The sequence below is a fragment of the Haemorhous mexicanus genome, chromosome 6 (genome assembly GCF_027477595.1).
Source record: "Haemorhous mexicanus isolate bHaeMex1 chromosome 6, bHaeMex1.pri, whole genome shotgun sequence".
Lineage (NCBI taxonomy): Eukaryota > Metazoa > Chordata > Aves > Passeriformes > Fringillidae > Haemorhous > Haemorhous mexicanus.
In genome coordinates, this window is record NC_082346.1 from 18,666,614 (window position 1) to 18,686,183 (window position 19,570).

Here is a 19,570-nt window from a genome sequence, read left to right on the forward strand (position 1 = left end):
GGCATCCTGGTCTGTATCAAAAATAGTGTGGCCAGCAGGGTGAGGGCAGTGATTGTCCCTCTGTACTGGTGCTGGTGAGGCTGTACCTCAAATCCTGTGTCCAGTGCTGGGCCCCTCACTGCAAGGAAGTCATTGAGGTGCTGAAGCATGTCCAGAGAAGGGTAGTGGTGAAGGGTCTGGAGCACAAGTCCTATGAGGAGAGGCTGAGGGAGCTGGGGGTGTTTAGTCTGGAGAAAAGGAGGCTCAGGAGAGACCTCATCACTCTCTACAACTGCTTGAAAGGGGACTACAGTGAGGTGGGGGCTTGTTTTCCCAGGTAACAGATAACAGGATGAGAGAAAATAGCCTCAAGTTGTGCCAGGGAAGCTTTAGACTGGATATTGGAAAAATTTATTCCCTGAAATGGTGATCAGGCACTGGAACAGACCGGCCAGGAAAATGGTGGAATCACCATTGCCAAAGGCATTTAAAAGTCATGCAAATGTGGCACTTAGAGACATGGTTTAGTGGGGGACTTGGCAGTGCTGGGTTACTGGTTGGACTCGCTGATCTTGCAGGTCTTTTCCAATCTAAAGGATTCTATGTTTACAAACTAAGCTGCATCAGGTCCCTGCCTGTGGGGCAAAGGGCAGATGGGACAGCCAAGTGTCACTCGCAGAGGAGACCCCAATCTCCCAGGGCTGGGGTGCTCTTCCCAGCTGGAGCTATTGGAGCTGAGTCATTTGACCCCACCTTGGGAATCCTCTCAAGCAGGCAGGGAGGTTGTGAAAGCGTGGCTGGGCCCCAGGGGCGTGTCACCCCACACCCACAGCTGGGGCTGCAGGGGAAGATGTGCTGGTTCACCCCTGGAGCCACAGGGGATGCAGGGGGCTAGGGAGACAGAGCAGCAGGGAAAGGGGTTCATCCACTGTGACAAAAATAGGAGTGAGGAGGGATAGATCCCTCCATTGTGTCTCAAATGTTCTCTAGATACCTCAGCCATGGCACTCCCTGTTTGCTCCACAAACAAGGAAAAGTGTGTAAAAAACCCTAAGCCCAGGCTTGTGCTACTCTATCTTTTTAAGATAATATGGTGCAACTTTCACGTCCCAGCCTATAATTACCCAAACGTGCTCCCAGCTCCTGGTTAAACATACCCACTGTACTTCTCAAGGCTTTAACATCAGGGCAAACATTCCACAGAGGTGCTGAGGGAGCCTGAATGCAGAAATCCTGTCTCCTTGCGAGAGCCACCGGCCTCCCAGCATGCAGGCATTGCAGTGTCAGCTCCAAAACTACTGGTGCCAAGGGACAGAGAGATTAAAAACTCGGAGGATAAGACACCCAGTCTCTCCCCATCCTGCAAGCACCCAGGAGAGGATCACTATTGTAACATTACCTGACACAGCCCCACTCTCCCTTTTTCCCAGTAAACCATTGGAAACATGGGACATGTAAGTCACTTAGAACAGCTCAAAAAGCAGCGACCCTCTTGCACCTGTATGAGAGCAGTCCCAGATGAGGACACAAGCTTTGCTACCAGGAAGTTCAAGCAAAGGCTCATTCATAACAGCAAAGCTTGCCTTTAATCCCTTGGAATCAAAAAAAACAGAGAGCCTGGGTCCAGAGTTCCTTGCTGAAGCACTTTGCTGTGTGATGGTACGTGACTAGTATGCTGTACTCACTGGCCCATCCCTGCACACTGGAGCCCACTCCATAGCCATGGGATTCTAGCAGAGACTGGCCAGACTGGAAACGCTCAAGGAGGAGCTACCATAGGTGCCTCAGCCTGGAGGCCAAGGTACAGGTTTTCTGGCCAGCTACAGTTTCCCAGCCACTTCAAAGAGAAGGGAGGAGGACTGGTACTTCACTTGCTCTGCCACAGGCTCCAAGAAAGCCTATAAGGGACATAGGGGACACCTGGGCCTGGAGTCAGGGCTGTCCTTTTTGTCTGCAAAGCACATTTGTAAAGGGGTTTAGAGCCCTTCATGAGGGTGGGTTTGCTCGGATTGGGCCACAGTGGGGCTGGTTTATGTCTGACCCACTCCTGCCCATGAGCATCCAGGGGGATGAGAGGAGGAGACCTGTGAGCTGGAGCCTGCAGCAGCAGCAGCAGCAGCAGCAGCAGCAGCAGCAGCAGCAGCAGCAGCAGCAGCAGCGATGCCTCTGGGGTCAGGCTACCGGTGCTGCAGACCCGCTATGCCTTGGCCCCTTGCCCGAATGAGCCACACGGGATTTTGCTGAGTCATGCAGTGCCTCAGGGCCGGGAGGGCAACGGGTTTTGCTGACTCATGGTCAGTGGCACTCAGCTTGACCACACACCCGCAGGGGCAGGAGGGAAGCAGGTGCTGGCCGAAATAACGGGACCCAGCAGGTTCAACAAGTGCCTCCAGAGATCACTCCAGAAATCCTCATCCCAATGGTAGCTGTGTCCCACAAGCAGGCGGCAGGTTTCCTGAAGCCCATCAGCTTGACCAAGACGTGGCACTTCGGAGAGCTTGTGGGATAAGATACAGCCCAGGGCAGAAATGCTCTCTGAAAATACTCGGGATGGATCACGGCTGGGGGGGTAGCATGCACGGACCCAGGGCAGCAGGGTCCTGTGTGAGGCCATGGGAGGATGGAAGAGGCTTCGGGACGGAGTGTGGGAAGGAGTTGGTGCAAGTGAGGTGCCAGTGACATGACCCAGCAATTTTACAGAAGTTTCATGAACACGAACGTGATGGGAGAGGGATAGGATCCTCATTGCAAAGCTAGGGGTCCCCCACTCCAGCAGTGCCCAGCTCATCCCCCAGGCTGATACTTTCCCATCCCCACAACTAGGCACAAGCAGAGCAGAAAACAAGCCCCCCCAGCCCTCAGGATTTGGAACAGAAAATGTCTGTAAATCCGATTTAATTTTTATTGTTTTTCCAGCAGGTCTCGTGGCTCTGTAGAAGCTCTGTCCGGGCAAAGCGGGCAGAAATTAGCTGTGGCCTCCTGAGTTGGTGGGGTGACACCTCTGAACTCTGGTGGTGGTGAAGAGCCCATCCCGGTACTCCTCGATGCTCAGTCTGCATTTTGAGGAAGGGGCAGAACTCAGGGACTGCTGGTGGCTGGTGTCCCCCCGGGCTCTGCCCAGCACCAACATCGTTCTCGATGGCTGCAGGTGGCACAGTACCACCACGGTGCATTTTGAGGGGTGGCAGATATGGCTTGACATCCCCTCCCGGCCCCCCACCTCCCAAAAAAGCTGTGGCCTAGGATATGCCCATCTTCTCAAGAAACACCCAGCTCGGAGGGATTGGAGGGATGAGTGCCCCAAACTGGAGGTGTCCTGGGGCCAGGGAGAAACACGGGGCTGGGGGTCTGCCACGGCCCCCTGGGCGGGGGTGCACAGTGAAAGCCCCGTGGTGACAGCGGGTGACAGGGTGGCCGAGGTCCGTGAGCAGCCGAGCCCCGCGAGGAACTGGGGGTCTGCTGCCTGGGGCTGTGCGTGTGTCCTGCACCCCCCCCCCCTCCACTCCCCTGGGAGAAAAAACAGCAGATAACCTGGAAAGAACAAAATTAAACAGCCAGCAGAAGGAAGTTAAAGGCAGTCCAGAACGGGGCACGAGTGGCCGGGCAGGCATCTCGTGATTGATTTCATAGTGTTTATTCCCCTTTCCCGGGGGCTGAGTCACGGCCCGAGGCGCCGGGGGTCAGCTCGGGGGGAGCCGTGAGGCGGCGTCCCCGGCCCCGCACCCGCTCCCCGCTCCCCGCCCCGGCCCGCCCTCACGTGACGCCGCTGGTTGCAATTTTAGACCGTCAGCTGACTCCAGAAATCCGTGGAGAGGGGCCGCTCTGCCTACAAAAACAGGGACGGAAAGCGGGAGCGGCGTCGCGGCCTCTCAGCGTCGGGACCTCCAGCCTCTGACCCCTCGGCACCGCCGCCAGCAGCGCCATCGCCGCCATGGGCCCCCGCGGCCTCCTCCTGCTGCTCGCCCTGGCCGGGTCCTGCGCCGCCCTCATCAGGTGAGAGGAGGGGGTTCCTCAGGGGCTGCTGAGCCCCCCGGGTTGGGGGAGACATGGGAAAAGCACCCCCGGTGCTGCTGAAACGGTGGCCTCCGAGCTCCTCTCACAGCCCTCCATAGCGGGTGCTCCCCCTCCATCAGAGCAAGGAGAGGAAGGTTCGGAACATTCCCCCCCATCCTGCGCATGGAGGGGCCTCGCCCCAGCTTCCCCTGCACCTGGTGACCCTCTGGCAGCCCGCCGGCCTTTCCCCCCATGCCCCGGCTTTGGGAAAAACACTGAACGCAGCGCGGCGAGGGGGATCTAGCATAGAGTGCTGGCAGGAGCCCAAACCTCACCCACCTCTTACTGGCGCGTTCCCTGTTTTGAGTGGAGCCCTGCTGCCCCCCTTCTCTAGGTATCCCTGCCATACACACCCCTTTTAACAGGTGTGTGTTTGCCGTTCCCCACACAGGATCCCCCTGACCAAGTTCCCTTCCATGCGGCGGATCCTGAGAGAGGCGGGCAGTGAGATCCCAGATATGTATGCCGTCACCGAGGCCATCAAGTACAAGCTGGGCTTTGCCGAGGATGGTAAGCCCACTCCGGAGATTTTGAAGAACTACATGGATGTGAGTAACAACCCCCCTGCAGACCATCCCCTGCACTGCAGCGGACCCCAGCACAATGTCACTTGTAGGGGTACTCATCCCCGGGGGGGGGGTGAGACATGCCAGCCTCCCATCAGGCAGGAAGGCAAAGGAGGGAGAGATGTTGATCCTGTAGGACAGATTCATGCACCCCCGTGGCTTAGTGAGTGGGTACCAAAAGGTGCTTCCCATTATTACTAAACTGAAAATACTAATACTAGTAATTATAACAACAACAAACAACCCACTGCCACCCAAGCAGGAGCTTTTCGGTTTGTGACCTATTTCCTTTCCCCTTTGTCACTAATTAACAATCATAAATAGGGGCCTGCTCACTTACAGTCCTTCCTGGCATCTTCTGGCCATTTGGACTCTACTTCTGGCAAGACAGGGCCATAAAAATCATGCTCCACTCCTTGAGGACGTTAGCTTACTATGGTCCTGGGGATGCAGGACCCTTCCTCTCACTATCTTTTGCACTGTCCTGGGAAAAACCACCCTTTATCTCCACTTTCTTGTCAGCAACTTAGGAAGCAAAGCAACCTGGGTGGTGGCGGAAAGAGAAGCCAGATAAAGGGCATGAAGTTTGCCCTTGCCCTGCTGCCAGACACGTGTGGGGTTTACTATTTCAAGGTTCCTTACTGGGCAGTGTAGGATATGAGCATTAGCTGGCAGAATAAAAAAACAAAACAAAACAAAAAAAAAAAAAAAAAAAAAACTGGGCCCAGGTATTTAGGCATTAATTCAGCATATGTTCCCCCTGCTGCCCTTCCCCAGCCACTCTTGTCACCCAGCCAGCGCCGTCCTGTCCTGGGATGGGCCACCGGTGTTCAGTTGGCAGTGTTGAAAGCCAGGGTGAGCGGTTGTGTCACGGTGCTGTCTCTTGCAGCCACAGCTCAGACCGCCACTCAGGGCAGCACTGTTTTCCCTTGTCACAGAGGCACCAATCCAACCTGTGGTGGCAGATAAGGGACCACTGGGTCCCTCCTAGCCTGGCTGAGAATATTTTTACTGCCAAATGAATTCTTGGGACAACAGCACCTCGTGTGCTTCCTGCCCTGGGACCCTTCATGGATCTTTGTATATGAGAAACGGAGCCCCTCTACTGGGGGTTAATTTTCAAGCCCCAGCAATAATTACAGAACCACTGGAAGCAAGTGCTGCCTCCCCATTATGGCTAATTGCTATGTTGCAATGGATTGTTAATTACTTAGTGAGCAAGCCTTGCAAACTAAGCGCACAGGAGGTGAACAGCTTTGATAATCCTGTTTTCTTCCCTTCCCCCCTGTCCCCCCTCTTAATTAAGTACACGTGGGGTTTGGAAAGGCTACTGGCTGACTTCCCTTGCTAGCAGCCTTCTCTCCAGAACCCTGAACCAGCTGCTCACCAGGCAGAACATAGCTCCCTGCTGTTTGGGAGGACTGGGGAAAAATGAGTCCGTGTAGCACCTGCCTAGCATTCTCCATTCGTCCTCTCCTCTGTGGAGAGAGGCATACTTTGCCAACAACTCAGCCATTCAGGTTTCTTCCAATCCCAGCAGAAATGTAGTCTTAGAGCAAAGGTGTATCCATCAGATACCTGTGCTGCAGGGACTTCTCCCAGTCTTTCACCCTGGAGGCCTAAATCGATCTCTGGTGGTTCTGCTCATGCTCTTTGCTCCCACCACTCCTCCAGTCTTCCACCTCTCGAGACTGAGCATTTGATTATTGCCCCCCCATTCCCGGAGCTCACCAGCAAGCCCCAAAACCCCCAGCAGCTGTACCTCTACCTGCAGCGGGCAGTGCTGCTGCTTGCTGCAACCCACAGTTTCTCTGCAAACCCACAAGCAAAGCAGCTTCCTAGCCAGTTTCAGCTTTTCAATAACGCAGGTGTTTTGCTTGGCTTCCTTCCATCATTTTTTCTCATCCTTGTAGTGAACTGCATGCTAACCTGCAGACCTTCCCCTTTCTCTTCTTCTCTGTCTCTGTGCCCCAAATGTCCTCCCCCGCACACACCCATCCCACTTGTCCTCAATTTATCCTTTTCACACCCGCTGTAATGAATGCTGAAGGGGAACCTCCCTTCCAGAGGACAGAGGCTGGGAACCCATCAGTGCCAAAACCAAGAGGAGGGCAATGTCTAGATAAGAAGTTGATCCTCTGTTCAACCCTAAGAGATTTTTTTATCTTTAATCCCTGCTTTTAGCCAGCTGCCTCTGCTCATGGTTCCCTTCTTCTGCTTTGCAGGCCCAGTATTTCGGTGTGATCGGTATCGGAACACCCCCCCAGAATTTCACTGTGATCTTTGACACTGGCTCCTCCAACCTCTGGGTGCCATCCGTGCACTGTTCCTTGCTGGACATCGCCTGCAGTAAGTGTCACGGTGCCAGAAGCTGCTAAAGAGCTTCTCCTTCCCCGCAAAATGCAGAGCCTTGCATTGCAAGAGGAGAAACTGAGGCAGCAGCATGAAAAGACTTACCAGAGGCTGATGGGCTTTTTAGGGTGAGAGCTGGAAATACAATCCCAGCTTCCTTCATTCATATTCATTAGTCCTTTCCTGGGTTTTTTCTTTTCCAAGTAACCCCTATACAGGGCCAAATCTTCTCCAACAGCTTCAGCCCTACAGCAGGGGAGCAGCATCATCGGCTGTGATGTTTCTCCCCAAATTATAGACCAGTGCTGCTGTTATCCCATTGCGCAAGGCTGACTTTTTTTAAGTCATCCTCTTGCCAGATCTGATACAAACTGTCCTAGTTTCTGGTTCATTGCTGCACATAGCATGTGTGTGCATGTTTATAGAGTTATAATTAACGAGAGCCAGGTAGGCACAATGAAATGAGAATGTCTTAGGGACTACAAATTGTTTTTTTTTTTGTAATTCTGTGGCATTCCTATGCAATAAACTTCCACAGCTGAAGATGTCAAACCAGGCTACGGCAAAATGCCATTCAGAAGGTGCTGGTTGTGCTGCTTTAGCAAAGTGGAGAAACCTGTGGAGTCAACAAATGCAACCATGAAAGACATTCCACAGAGCTCATTGGGAGTGGAATGGGAATTTGGAGTTCTTGTACAGACACCTTCTCTTTGCATATGTGAAACGAGATTTAGGACACTGACAGGGTGGTGAGGTTCAGACCTGGTATGCCTAGCGGGTTCCTGATTTGTAGCAGGGAGATGGTTTCTCAAGGCAGTGCCTCGGGAGGTGCTGGGACCAAAGGGCTCATTTTATGAATATAAAAGGAGCTTAACTTCCTGCCAGACAGGAATCCAAACTGGGACCCAGACAGCCGAGCTGGGAAACTCCTTGTGTAGCTCTGTTACTTTGTGCAGGGCTCAGCTGGTTCATCCTCAGCTGCTGTCTGCACCACTCAGCAACCAGCCATGGGACTGCACTGGCCAGCTCGTGACTCGGGAGGAGTCTCGGGAGGAGGAATCTGCCTGCTCATAAACCCAGGGATATCCTACAGCTTCCATCCCAGCCAAGGGGAAAAGCAGCTTAGGCTAGGGGAAAGCCCTTCTCCTCTGCAAATAAAGGAATATTTTGAGTTCTTTCTGTACTAAAAACAATTTTTGAAAACTTTCCAGCTACTTCTAGTAAAAGAAGCAGATAAGTCCCTGAGGTGAAAACGTTTCTGCCCAGAGCAGACTATTTAAAACCACCCTGGCTCTCCATGGCATGCGGAGGGATATGTTTTGCTCTGCTGACTAACACACCACACCAACCACATAACCTCTAGGCTTTTAATATCCAGTGGCCAAATCGGATTTAACAGCCTGAATTGGATCTGCCCACCTAATTCCCCAGACACTGGAAATGCTTTATTAAGCAATCTGGGCTTGGCAAACCCTGGGTTCAGGCCCACCTTCACATCGTTGAATGTCCATTTGTCTGGATAAACTGGATGGTGTGGGGTTAGATTTTGGGGAACCATAGGTATAAAGGAGCACTAATGCTATGTGTCCCTTTGTGTCCCCTTTCCCAACTGCAGTGGTGCACCACAAGTATGACTCTGCTAAATCCAGCACCTATGTGAAGAACGGCACCAAGTTTGCCATCCGCTATGGAACAGGGAGCCTTTCCGGGTTCCTCAGCCAAGACGTAGTCACGGTGAGTCACAACTGCCCCAGACTGCTTTCAGTAGAGTGCTCAGAGCTGTAAGATTTCAATGGATCTCCTTTCCTGAGTGTCCTACTCGTATAGAACATCCTTCAGTGCTGTGTTTCCAAGTCCTTTGAAATGACATGGTAATGATGACTGTTAAGGTAGCAATAACCATGGCAGACTGAGAAGAGAGAAGGTATTAGTCTGCAGGTCAGCAGGCTGGGAGTGGGAACACGGTGCCCCTGCAGACATGGTCTCTGGCCATCCCTCCAACCCTTTCCTGGTGACCCCAAAAACTTAGCAGTTCAAGATATGCCAACACCACTGCACAGACTGCTGGTGGTGCCCAGCTTGTTCTTGGCCAATATCCACATATTAGTGGGTGCCCACATGGGCAGCTGCCCAAACACAGACCAGAAAAGGTCTCTTTACTGCCCCATCCTGGTCCCACGTCACAAACTGGTGCTTATGCTTATGAAAGCTAGGTAACACCCTGGGGGTATTCAGTGTGCAGCTTGAGTTAGCTGTGTGGTGGTTGCTTCACAGTTTGCTTTTCAGCAAGCAAAGACTGAGCTTTCTGTCCTGTGAAGGACAAGTGCCTTTCATGATATCCTCCCAGGTACAGATGCTCGGGAGAGTTTGCCAGCTGCCAAACATCAGGGGTGCATGTGCTCTCAGATTACTTGCTCTCCTGGCAGGGATAAGAGCATATGTTTGCTTTGCGGGGGGGAGAAACAAAGCAAAAGTTTTGAATAAGCACATAAATCTGGGGATTTGGAGGTTTCTGTTTAGGTTCAGCTGAAAAGTATTGGCTTACCAATTTCATCGGAATCAAAAAGTATCCAGGAAAAGCTTAAAGTGCGTGTTTCTTGCAGGATGCACTCTTTAGCCCATCCTTACAGCATGAAGATTTCAGGCTAGCCTGGAAGCATCAGCTGTTGCCTCTATGCTGCATCCAGAGATGCAGTAAGGCAAACGGCAAACTTCATTGTCCTTAGAAAGTGTGGGCTTAATGCAAGGGCTGAAATGAGTCAGAAAGAAAATTGCCATTTTTTCCATTTTTTCGATTTGTAATTTTCACCCTAATGCCTGTTTGCTGATTAGTTCTCCATTTCCCAGCAGCTCAGAGGAAGGATTTTGTGCCTCAGTTTGTTTGGGACGTGGGGATGGCTCTTGTGAGAGAGCACAGCTTGTACCGTTTGGTTTCTGTCTACAAGAAGGGAAACCTCTTCCATGGAGCTGAGCAATGTCCCACTTGTCATAGGCAGGACCCGGGGTGACTGAAGGTCAGGGACTTTCAGCTTGGACACAAGGATGCATCCTCTGATGCACAACATGTTGTGGGCAAGCTCCCAGTCAGGTATAGTTTTGAAAGAAAGACATTGAAATAACCTTCAGGGTGACCCTCTTGGCTCCTGCTTCCACCCAGCCATTCTGGTGGGTGGAAGCAGCCACAGCAACCTCTGGTAGCACTGACATGGGATCAAAAGATGCTTGTTAGCAGGTAGTCCAGAGTCCCTCAGCCCTAATGGTTTTTTGAGAAGGTGATGGGCTCATGTCAAACATCCTCTCTCGTTCTGTGGAGGAGCAATGCCCTGTAGCTCTGCACTCCGCAGAGCTGCTTGCTCTCCAAAGCGCAGCAGGTTCAGCCAGCCCTCTGCTGCTCAGACATCTCATCTCTTTATCACAGCCCAACCTTGGGATGTCCTTCAAGAACAGCAGAGAAACTTAGCTGGCCATGGGGCACAGTGTCTCTCCCATGACTGCAGTGCAGATACACCTCACAGAAGATTACTTTCCTTGCCTGTCCCTTGTGCCTCTATGTCCCAAGTCCTGGTGCCAAGCTGTGCCTTAGAGGCCCTCACGTCTTGGTCTGCCTTTACCATCCAGCGCTTAACTGCTGGTTGAGGCCCCTAACAAGGAGGCCAGGCGAGCTGAGGAGTGCTGACGCCCGTCTGCAAAGTGCTGGAGGGTGGCCACCACACAGCCATCCACTGGTCATGATTTTTGGTTGCTCAGTGTCAGGCAAGAGCCAGGCAAGAGTCAGAGACAAAGGATCTGTGACCTGGCAGGAGCACTCTGCTAAAGATGATCTTGTGTTTCAGCCCTGCTGTGGACCAAGTGCAGGCAGGGTCTGTTGCGAATCCATGACTGGGCAGAAATCTGCCTCCCCCTTGGGATGTGCAAGCAGAGCAATATTCAAACAAACCTGACACTCAGCGTTATCAGTCCATTGCGTTTTACTTTTTTTTTAAAGTAGAAGCTTCATTGAACTTCCTGAGCCGCTAAGGATCAGTGGTGCCAAGAGTGGCTTTTGTAAACCTGGAGTGCACAAGTGGGGCAGGCGCTGGCAAGCGGATGCGTTGCTGTGCACGCTTTCCCCCACATCCTGCCCTGTGGCTTTCAGCTTTCGCAAGGCTCGATCGCCCTTTCCTAGTGCAGTCCTCCAATACCATTAAAGGCAGCACTGCTGTCCCAGTCTTGCGCTGTCTAACCCTGGGGGGATATTAGTAATTTACAGGGATCGTTATCTGCCATCAGGTAGGAGAGGCCAGCTTGTCAGTCCAGCCTGGCTCACTACAGGGCTGCTAGCTGCAGGCTGAGAGGCTGAAATTGTCCTAGTGTGGATGCTAAAATTGCCTGTGGTCAGCCAGAAGCTCACAAGCCTCCTGAACTGCTAGAGCCAGAAGCCAGCAGATGCACCCTGCTCCCCATCAGCAGAGCTATCCTCCTTTCTCTGATCATCCTCTTTCTGGGGATCTGCCCTTGGAAGGCGTTTCAGCTTTCCAGTGGGGAATACCAGTCCTTCTCATGGCTGGCAAGGGAGGTGACCTTTGAATTCTCAGTACTCTGCTTGCTATTTTCATGCTTCATGCTCAACCTCACTTTCTTGGCTAGGTCTTCTCTGCTTTCATGGGAGGTTTCTGCAGGCTGGTGGGTCTTCCAAGAGATTCAGCAATATCCCAGGGATGTTTCTTATGTAGGGGAGATCACAGAGGTTGTGAGCAGAGGTGGGAGGGATTTGTGCTCCCATCCGAGGATGGGTGCAGCACCCAAGGAGGTAGGATACACAGATGACTTAGAAGATGTCCAGAGTGGAGAAGAGGAAAAAAGGAACAGCACAAGAGCTTTTTCAAACTGGGAGGAAATTATGAAGTAGGTGATAGAGGAGGAAATGGAGGAGGGACAAATGGATATGGGTCCTCTGTGCAAAGAGGAGGGGCTGCAGAACAGCAAGGCCAGTGTTGGGACGCTGCAAAAAGCTAAAGGGATTTTCCTGCCCTTAAAAGTATGCTGGGCTTTGCAGGGATTTGGGAGGTTCCACTGTGCCAGAGCTGCCAGTCTCCTCCCCTGACAAGAGTGGCACCAGGGTATCTGGTTTCTGCAGCTGCCTACAAATGCAATGGTGGAAGCAGGAAGGAGCGTGGCAGCATATTGAGGGATGTGCTACAGCCTGTGTTCAGTGAGGTTCTGTTACCACCCAGGTCCCCCGAGTCCGTTTTCTTTACAATCTGCTTTTCCCTTCCCTCCTCATCTCCCCGCAGCTTGGTGACTTGAAAATCCAGGATCAGACCTTTGGGGAGGCCACGAAGCAGCCAGGCATAACATTCATCGCCGCCAAGTTTGATGGCATCCTGGGCCTGGCATTCCCAAAGATCTCTGTGGAGGGCGCCGAGCCTTTCTTCGATAACGTCATGAAACAGAAGCTGGTTGACAAAAATATGTTCTCTTTCTACCTAAACAGGTAGTGTTGGGTTTGGTGGCACATCCCTGGTTGCGAGGGCAAGCCCAGTGGGCTTTTCTCTGTTTTCCAGTAGCACCTCTTGTCATCTGCTGTTTTACATTCTGGACAGCACTTCCCAGTTGGGGAAGTCACAGCAAGTTCTGCTTGCAGGAGCAGTCAGGCCAAAATCTCTTACATTTGCTGCTCTGAAGTAAAGAGAAGGGAAGTAGAAATGCAGTTCTTTTACTGATAAAAAGCTGGGTGGATCTGTGACCAGATTTCTTAACTGATGAATAGACAGAGGATGTTTCCAGAGGAAAGAGAAATAAAAATGAACAGGGCTGTGTTCATGAGATTGATATTAGTGCCGTCCCCTTTAGAGAAGTAAACAGTCCCGATCTGCTGCCAAAATCCGTAAGCCATGTGGTCACCACCATGTCGCCTCCCTGGCAAAGGTGCCCCCCATCAGTCATCACTAATGAGGGGGGCAGTGCTCTCTCACCACCCTGGGAAATTCTCCTGTGCAGCTGCCAGCACCTTCCCACCCACTGCTGCTCTCTGCAGAACACCCCAACACTTTTCTGGCACCACAGCAGCAACTCTGAACTGCTTCAGCCCAAAAAGTAGCATGCCAAGAGCAGGTAGGGCAGAGAGGGCTGCTGCTGGCCATTCAAGTATCAGCCCTCCCCCATCACCATATTTCTTCCCATCTGCTCAGCAGTGAGCTCTTATCTAATGGTAACCTTGAGGATTCACTTCAAGGCTGCTGGTTGGCAGAGTCGAGTGCAGATAACCTAACCCTGCATCAGCTGTGTCCAGCCCTGCACAGGCACTTTTTACAAGCTGATTTAGGAAGTCCCTGTGTCAGTCCTTAGTTCCCCTTTGCCATCCCCCTTCCCTGCCATGAGTTTCTTCGGGTTTCTGTGAGAAAGTACCAGGTGAAAAGCTGCAGGATGCTTTGGCTGGGACAAAATATTCCCATTTCCCCATCCCAGCCTATTTCACAGTAGCTGTCCCTATATTGATAGAACATAGCATAAGTTATCTGTCTCCAGTACTGTTAATTCTGTGCTTCACCTCCAAGCACCCCAGCACGTGTTTTGGGAGGCACTTGAAGCAGGTTGTTCTCGCCCTGCCCTTGATGTTCACAGGTTTGGTTATTGTTTTTCAGAGATCCCTCTGGTGTCCCTGGCGGTGAGATGGTCCTGGGAGGGACCGACCCCAAGTATTACAAGGGCGAGTTCAGCTGGTTTAATGTGACACGCAAGGCCTACTGGCAGATCCATATGGATTCGTAAGTTCCCCATCCACCTGACTACATGCATGGGGTCACATGTGCTGACAGCACATGCCTGAGGCTTCAGTGAGACCTTCCTCGAAAAGGAATCATCCCTGCAACACATCCACACCAAACAAAGCAGATTAAATCTGACCCTAGGGCTGGGTTGTTTGTCCCTGGAAGGAGACAAAAGGCAGAAGCCATAAGGAGATGTTCTGCAAAATTCTTTCCTCTTGTTTGTGGCTTGACCCTTGACCTTTGAAAGGATGCCTGTTGCATCCCTGCGAAGCAGAGAAGAATGCCAGTGTGTCCTCCTTGCAGTCAGGGCGAGCCCCATAGGTTAAACCCCAGTTGTGCTGAGCTCTCAGCGAAGCCTGAGCTGCATGGCTGTCCTGCACACAGCTCCGGAGGAGCAGGATGAGGCCTCAGGAAGCCAGCCCTTGACTGAAGGGCACGGCGCAGCAATCAGCGCGCATTGTTGGAGGCAGAGGGGAGGAGAGCAGGCTGAGCTGACGGCCGCCAGCCCCACAGTCTATTCTGAGCTCTCCCACGTGATGGGAACTTAAAAGTGCCCTGTGATCAGAGTGTGTCCTTTTCCTGGGAATTGCATCCCTCCCCAGCGCGGTGTTTCAGTTCTCATTTTCCCCCAGAGCTGCAGCGTTGGCAAAGTATGGCAGACCCTTGGCTAGAAGGCTTTGTCTTTCTGCACTGCTGTGAAATGCAATGCGGGCGAGGAGGCCAAGCAGCTCCTGGCTTGCTTTTTCTCTGCACAGGAACCCTTCCCTTGCCCATGGCTGTCACACCACTCCTTTAACCCTTTTTTTTCTGCAGTAGCACAGGCCATAAAAGTACATAATTCATTGTCCTTAGCTGTTTCCCATGTCCATTAGCTGTGGCACTAGCTCTGGAGTGCAGGTAGCAGGCAGGGTATGCAGGCAACATCCAGGCTCTCTGCAGAAATGCAGTTACATTTCAAAGCACCTGCTCAGTCACGAGCAGACAACAGAGAGCCAGGGGGTCTGTGCATTGAGTTGGTGCTGCATCAGTGTTTCTGAACATCTGTCCTTCCTGGGTGTCTGTTACAGCCCTCCCTTGCCGGCCTGCATACTGCTTCCTGCAGCCTTCTCTGGGAGGCCTTTAAGTGTTGTCTAATGTCTGGGCATCTCTCCCCAGGGTGGATGTTGCCGACGGGCCAAGTGTGTGTGAGGGGGGCTGTGAGGCCATTGTGGACACAGGAACTTCACTCATCACTGGCCCCACCAAAGAAGTGAAGAAGATACAGCAGGCCATTGGTGCAAAACCACTCATAAAAGGCGAGGTGAGGCTGGGCTGAAACTGTGGGGGTCTATGGCCATCACAGCACTTATGCTTGCACCCTACTTTGTACCCAAATGCTTGTTGAGACCCCAGTCTTCTGCTCCCTCTCATCTTTGTTCCCAGCCTGTGCTCCTGGAAAAGCCACTGGCACAGCAGGGACCCCTTCATCTTTTCACCCCGGGCAGCATTCACTACCCTACTCATGCTCACAGTAGAAAACCCAGGTCCCATGAACTTTGGGAAGCTTTGAGTCACCTCTGCCACCCATCTCTGGAAGGTGGAAGAGAAGGGATCTGAGTTGCAGCTGAGATGAAGGATTCACATTAATATGAGTCCAGAGACACTTTAATAAAAGTATATTTCATGCAAATGGCAACCCTTTGCATGAAAGTTTTTAACCATCAAAGCTAATCCCACAAGGCTCTCTTCCCTCCCTAAAATTGTGAAAGAATTTTATAAAGATTATAAAGACCCTGTCTTTATAATCTTTTCTTTAAGAAAAAAATTGCCACCTCTGAAAGCCCTCCCAAATCAGAGCCATGAGCATTTGTTGGGCTTTTCTACAGGGTCAGAGACCCTAAGCTGCAGCAACAGTTGGCTTAGACCTGCCATCATCCCCAAGACTTGCCATTTTTAATGAAACTGGCTTTGTCTGTGTACTGAGCCACAGCTGCCTCTCCTCTGGTAAAAGCCCCCAGCCATGCCACATCAGCTGTGGCACCCTGAGACTCAGCAGAGCCAAAAGCTGAATCCAACATCCTTTGGCTCCATGCCTATCCATAAAGCCCTCTTTCCCCTCAGCTTCGAGCCCTAGGCAGGGAGCAGCCTACTTATCCCAGCTCGAGCTTCTGCACTCTGAGCTGTGCTGGTTTTAGGGAAAACCACAGCAAAGATGTGACTGTGCTCAAGGAAGACTGTGGGAAAATGTGGGGGGTCCAATCTAAAGCCTTTACTGTTGCAATTTCAGTACATGGTCCCCTGTGAAAAAGTGCCAACGCTGCCTGTCATCTCAATGAAATTAGGAGGGAAGTCCTTCAGCCTCACAGGAGACCAGTATATCCTCAAGGTACGTCCAGGTGGATTTTTCCAGCCTTATGCTTCTTCCCCAAGGCCTGGCTTTTGCTTCCACTGCAACAAAACACGAGAACAGCCAAAGCAGTGCTGGAGCTGGTGCTCAGGAAGAAATCTGAAAGGTTGGGATGTCAGGGTGGTGGCACTGCAGATGGATCCAGGTAACCTCATCAAAGTCTTACAGGAATAAAACCCCCCGCATAGTGCTCGTGAGGGATAGAAGGATGGTTAAGGAAGGGGAGGCAAGCTGTTGCATCACTTTCCACAAACATGTAGCTCTTTTCTGCTGCATTCTGGTGCCATGTAGCCAGCCTTATTATAGCAGAGGCCACCAGCCTGTCATTTAAGCCATCAGAATCAACTCGCAAAGACCATCTTGTGCAGACCTTCACCAGTGGCTCTAATTCAGAGCTGTGTGGGCTGGGAGGTTTATGGCCATGTGCAGCTTTGCTTGATGCTTTAGTGCTTAAGGGAGGGGCAGCTGGGTTTGCAGGCAGAGAAGCGGTAGGTTGGGAGTCACTTTGGCAATCTGTGGATCTCTCTGGGAGAGGCTGAAGCAAAGGCAGCCTTGCAGGTGTTCTTGCCAAGACTGCAAGGTTGAGGAATGGGAATGGCCTGCTTAAATTGAAGCTCTAACTCTTCTTTCTAGATGGGTGTACAAGGAGAGACTATCTGCATGAGCGGCTTTTCAGGCCTGGACATCCCACCCCCCGGGGGCCCACTCTGGATCCTGGGAGATGTCTTTATTGGACCCTACTACTCTGCCTTTGACCGTGATAACAACCGTGTTGGCTTTGCCACAAGTGCCTAAACAGCTGCCCCCCACTGCCTCTGCCACACACACACTTAAACACACACACACGGGAGCCGTAGAGAAAGGTTATCAGTATTAGAAGTCCAGTGAGTGGAAAGGAGAAAAGAAAAAAAAAAAAGGAAAAAGAAATGGAACTAGATTTAAAATTACATGGAAAATAGTCATTAGTGCCCTGCTAGCTACTTTTTCCACTCTGAGTAAGTGGTGCTGGGAGGTCTCTAGCTGACAACTCCAGCTGGAGTAGTCCCTTGCTTTACTGCTAGGTCTTCCAGTAGTTCTTTTTGAGAATGATTCTCAGAGCTGAACAAGGCCCTCTCACATCTCCCAGCACTGGTGTCCTTCCTGGGGGGAGGGGGGGCAGCTGGCTGAAGCCAGTCCCTGGCACGTCTGTTCGTGCAGAGAGGCTGTGCTACAGCTCTTGGGTTTGGTCTTCTGTGCTGGGGGAGAGGGACAAGGGAAGGCTGTCCTGCACATTAGTTCTTACTGCTTTTTCACTCATCAAGTGGGGGAGTGGATGGCCTGGGAGAATCTGTCTTTATGACTTCTTCCTGGCAGGTTGAAGCAGTAACCAGTAGGTCATTTCTCAAGGATTTTGTGCTGGCTTGGTCCTAGGAGAGCATGTCCTGGGCTGCAGCAATGGGAAAGCATGGTAATGTGCCCTGAGGATGAGTTTCAGAGCCTAAGGGCTGTGGTGGTGTGTTTTGTTTAGTGATGGCATTAATGAGAGAGCTGGGAGGCATGGTGTCACATCGCTGACATAATGGGACATGGGTTTGTAGGGGGGCTCTAGGCAGTGGGGCTTTTCAGTCAGTATGAATATTAAGGGGGTCAAGATAGGTTATGATAGAGGTTACTTGAATTCAGGGCCATGAAGGTCCAGCCTTCTGCTGAGCAAAGTCATGTGGCACAAGTTCTCTTGAGTTTAGTGACCTTCTCCTAGGTTCCCCAAACAGCAAATCTTCCCAGCTTCAACCACAGCCAGTGAGTTGAGAATAGTGTTTCCTCAAGCAACTAAGTGATCTACAAGCTGAAATCATACTGGTAAAATCTGTGTTTGTCAGCCACATAAGAGCTTTTGGAAACATGATTCATAGCATTTTGAACTGCCCAAAACTCAAGAGACAGTTGGCAGAGCCAGCAAACCTTCTGGGCAGGAGGATGCCATGGTAGCTGCTGGACTTATATTCACTTTCCCTGCTGCCCTGTCCCAAAATCCAGCTGCCTTTAACACCCTCTGTACCTGCTTTCCACTTCACTAACACTGGTGAGGTCTGTTCATGTCCAGCTGTGTTGCAGAGAGAGTGAGGCACAATCCTGCTTCGTATTTAGCTGATTTAGCTGTGCACACAGATTGTCCCAGAGAGCCGGGATCTGTGCATGTGGAGCCACTTGCTGGGCTGGCACTGGTAGGCAAACACTGGTGGAGCTGGGAGGATGATAAAATTAGTTTTAAGCAGTACTGGAAAGCAGAAGAGAGCCTGCCAAGAATCCCAGCCCCTGTGCTGGGAGTAAAAGACTCTCTTCGTTTTCCCAGTGTGCTGGATCAGGTCCTGAAGTTAAGGGAGTGGCAGCAGATAAGGAACAAAGCTTGGAGTGGCAAAAAGATAAGATCAGTGGCGGCCATGACTTCAAACCAGGCTAAACAGATGGCAAAATCTGGCTACCCAAAATAGTTGATTACCCTGCCAGCAGTAGCAGTGGGGCCAAGAAATTTTTTGAGAAAGGTCTTTGGGCAGTGAGAGAATAGACAGTTTTGCCCAGTGGAATAAGTTTGGCATTATAACCATGCTTCACCTTGGAGGGGTCTGGCATGGACAGTGGGGACTGGCATAGGCACACGTGGGATACATGCATTGTCCCCTACAACCCCAGATGTGACAAATGCTGCTCCCCAAAGCTTGCTTCTGCCTCCTCATAATCTTCACCTGGAGCTCTGCATCTGAACACCAAAGGACATCTGTTTTAGACTGGTCAGAGAGCAGTAGCATGTTACCAAAAAAAAATTTTCAGTAGCTGCTCCTGAATTAGCAAATATTCAGCACCTCTGCAGAGATCTTCAGTTTTACACCAGTTAAGTGCCCCGAGCTACTCCAAGTTCTGCTACATCCTTTCCCAGCTGCAGGATTTCTTCAGCATGGGAAGACAGAGTTGGCTTCTTGGGTACCTGCTGAACAGACCTGATGTGAGGTGGAAGCTTGACATGGACCTGGCAGTGGCTTTTGAACATCTTCAGCATCAGATTGAAGTGGGATGTGCAGCAGAGCCCCAGATGGAGCCCTTGTGCTGGGCGTGACTCCAGGGGGGCCGGGGTCTGTCAGCAGGCAGGAGGCAGCTGCCTGGGAAAGCATGGCTCAGAGTGATGCCCTGAGTGACACACTAGGATAGGCTGGAGGACCAGTTCACTGCAGTCTTCCCTGAATAGGTCTCCTCCCCCTGTTCTGTTATTTACGTTTTTAAACCCATCTCTAATCGTGTGACTGGTTTTTTAAAATTATTTTGCTGTCAGGATTAATTGTCTCTTCATAGAAAATTGGAAAAAAAAATACAGTATTTTCCCCATTAACTCTGAGAGTGGTCATTCCTTTTGCAGTTTGAGATGCCAGACTTTGTGGGTGTGCAGAGACTGTGTCTCCCTGAGCTGTTGTTCCTGGACATATGGTCATCCTCTTGTGTGGACTCCTGTGTGT

At 51.5% G+C, this 19,570-nt stretch overlaps 1 protein-coding gene across 1 annotated transcript; it reads left to right on the forward strand.

Annotated features, from left to right (window-relative positions):
• The first annotated feature begins 3,747 nt into the window (after window positions 1-3,747).
• Window positions 3,748-19,446, forward strand: CTSD (cathepsin D). The gene is made up of 9 exons (XM_059849070.1): window positions 3,748-3,972; window positions 4,424-4,580; window positions 6,824-6,947; window positions 8,566-8,684; window positions 12,224-12,423; window positions 13,574-13,696; window positions 14,855-14,999; window positions 15,966-16,064; window positions 16,719-19,446. Exons 1-9 carry the CDS (start codon window positions 3,911-3,913, stop codon window positions 16,878-16,880), a joined length of 1,191 nt encoding a protein of 396 aa, XP_059705053.1. The 5' UTR covers window positions 3,748-3,910; the 3' UTR covers window positions 16,881-19,446.
• The last annotated feature ends 124 nt before the right edge of the window (window positions 19,447-19,570 follow it).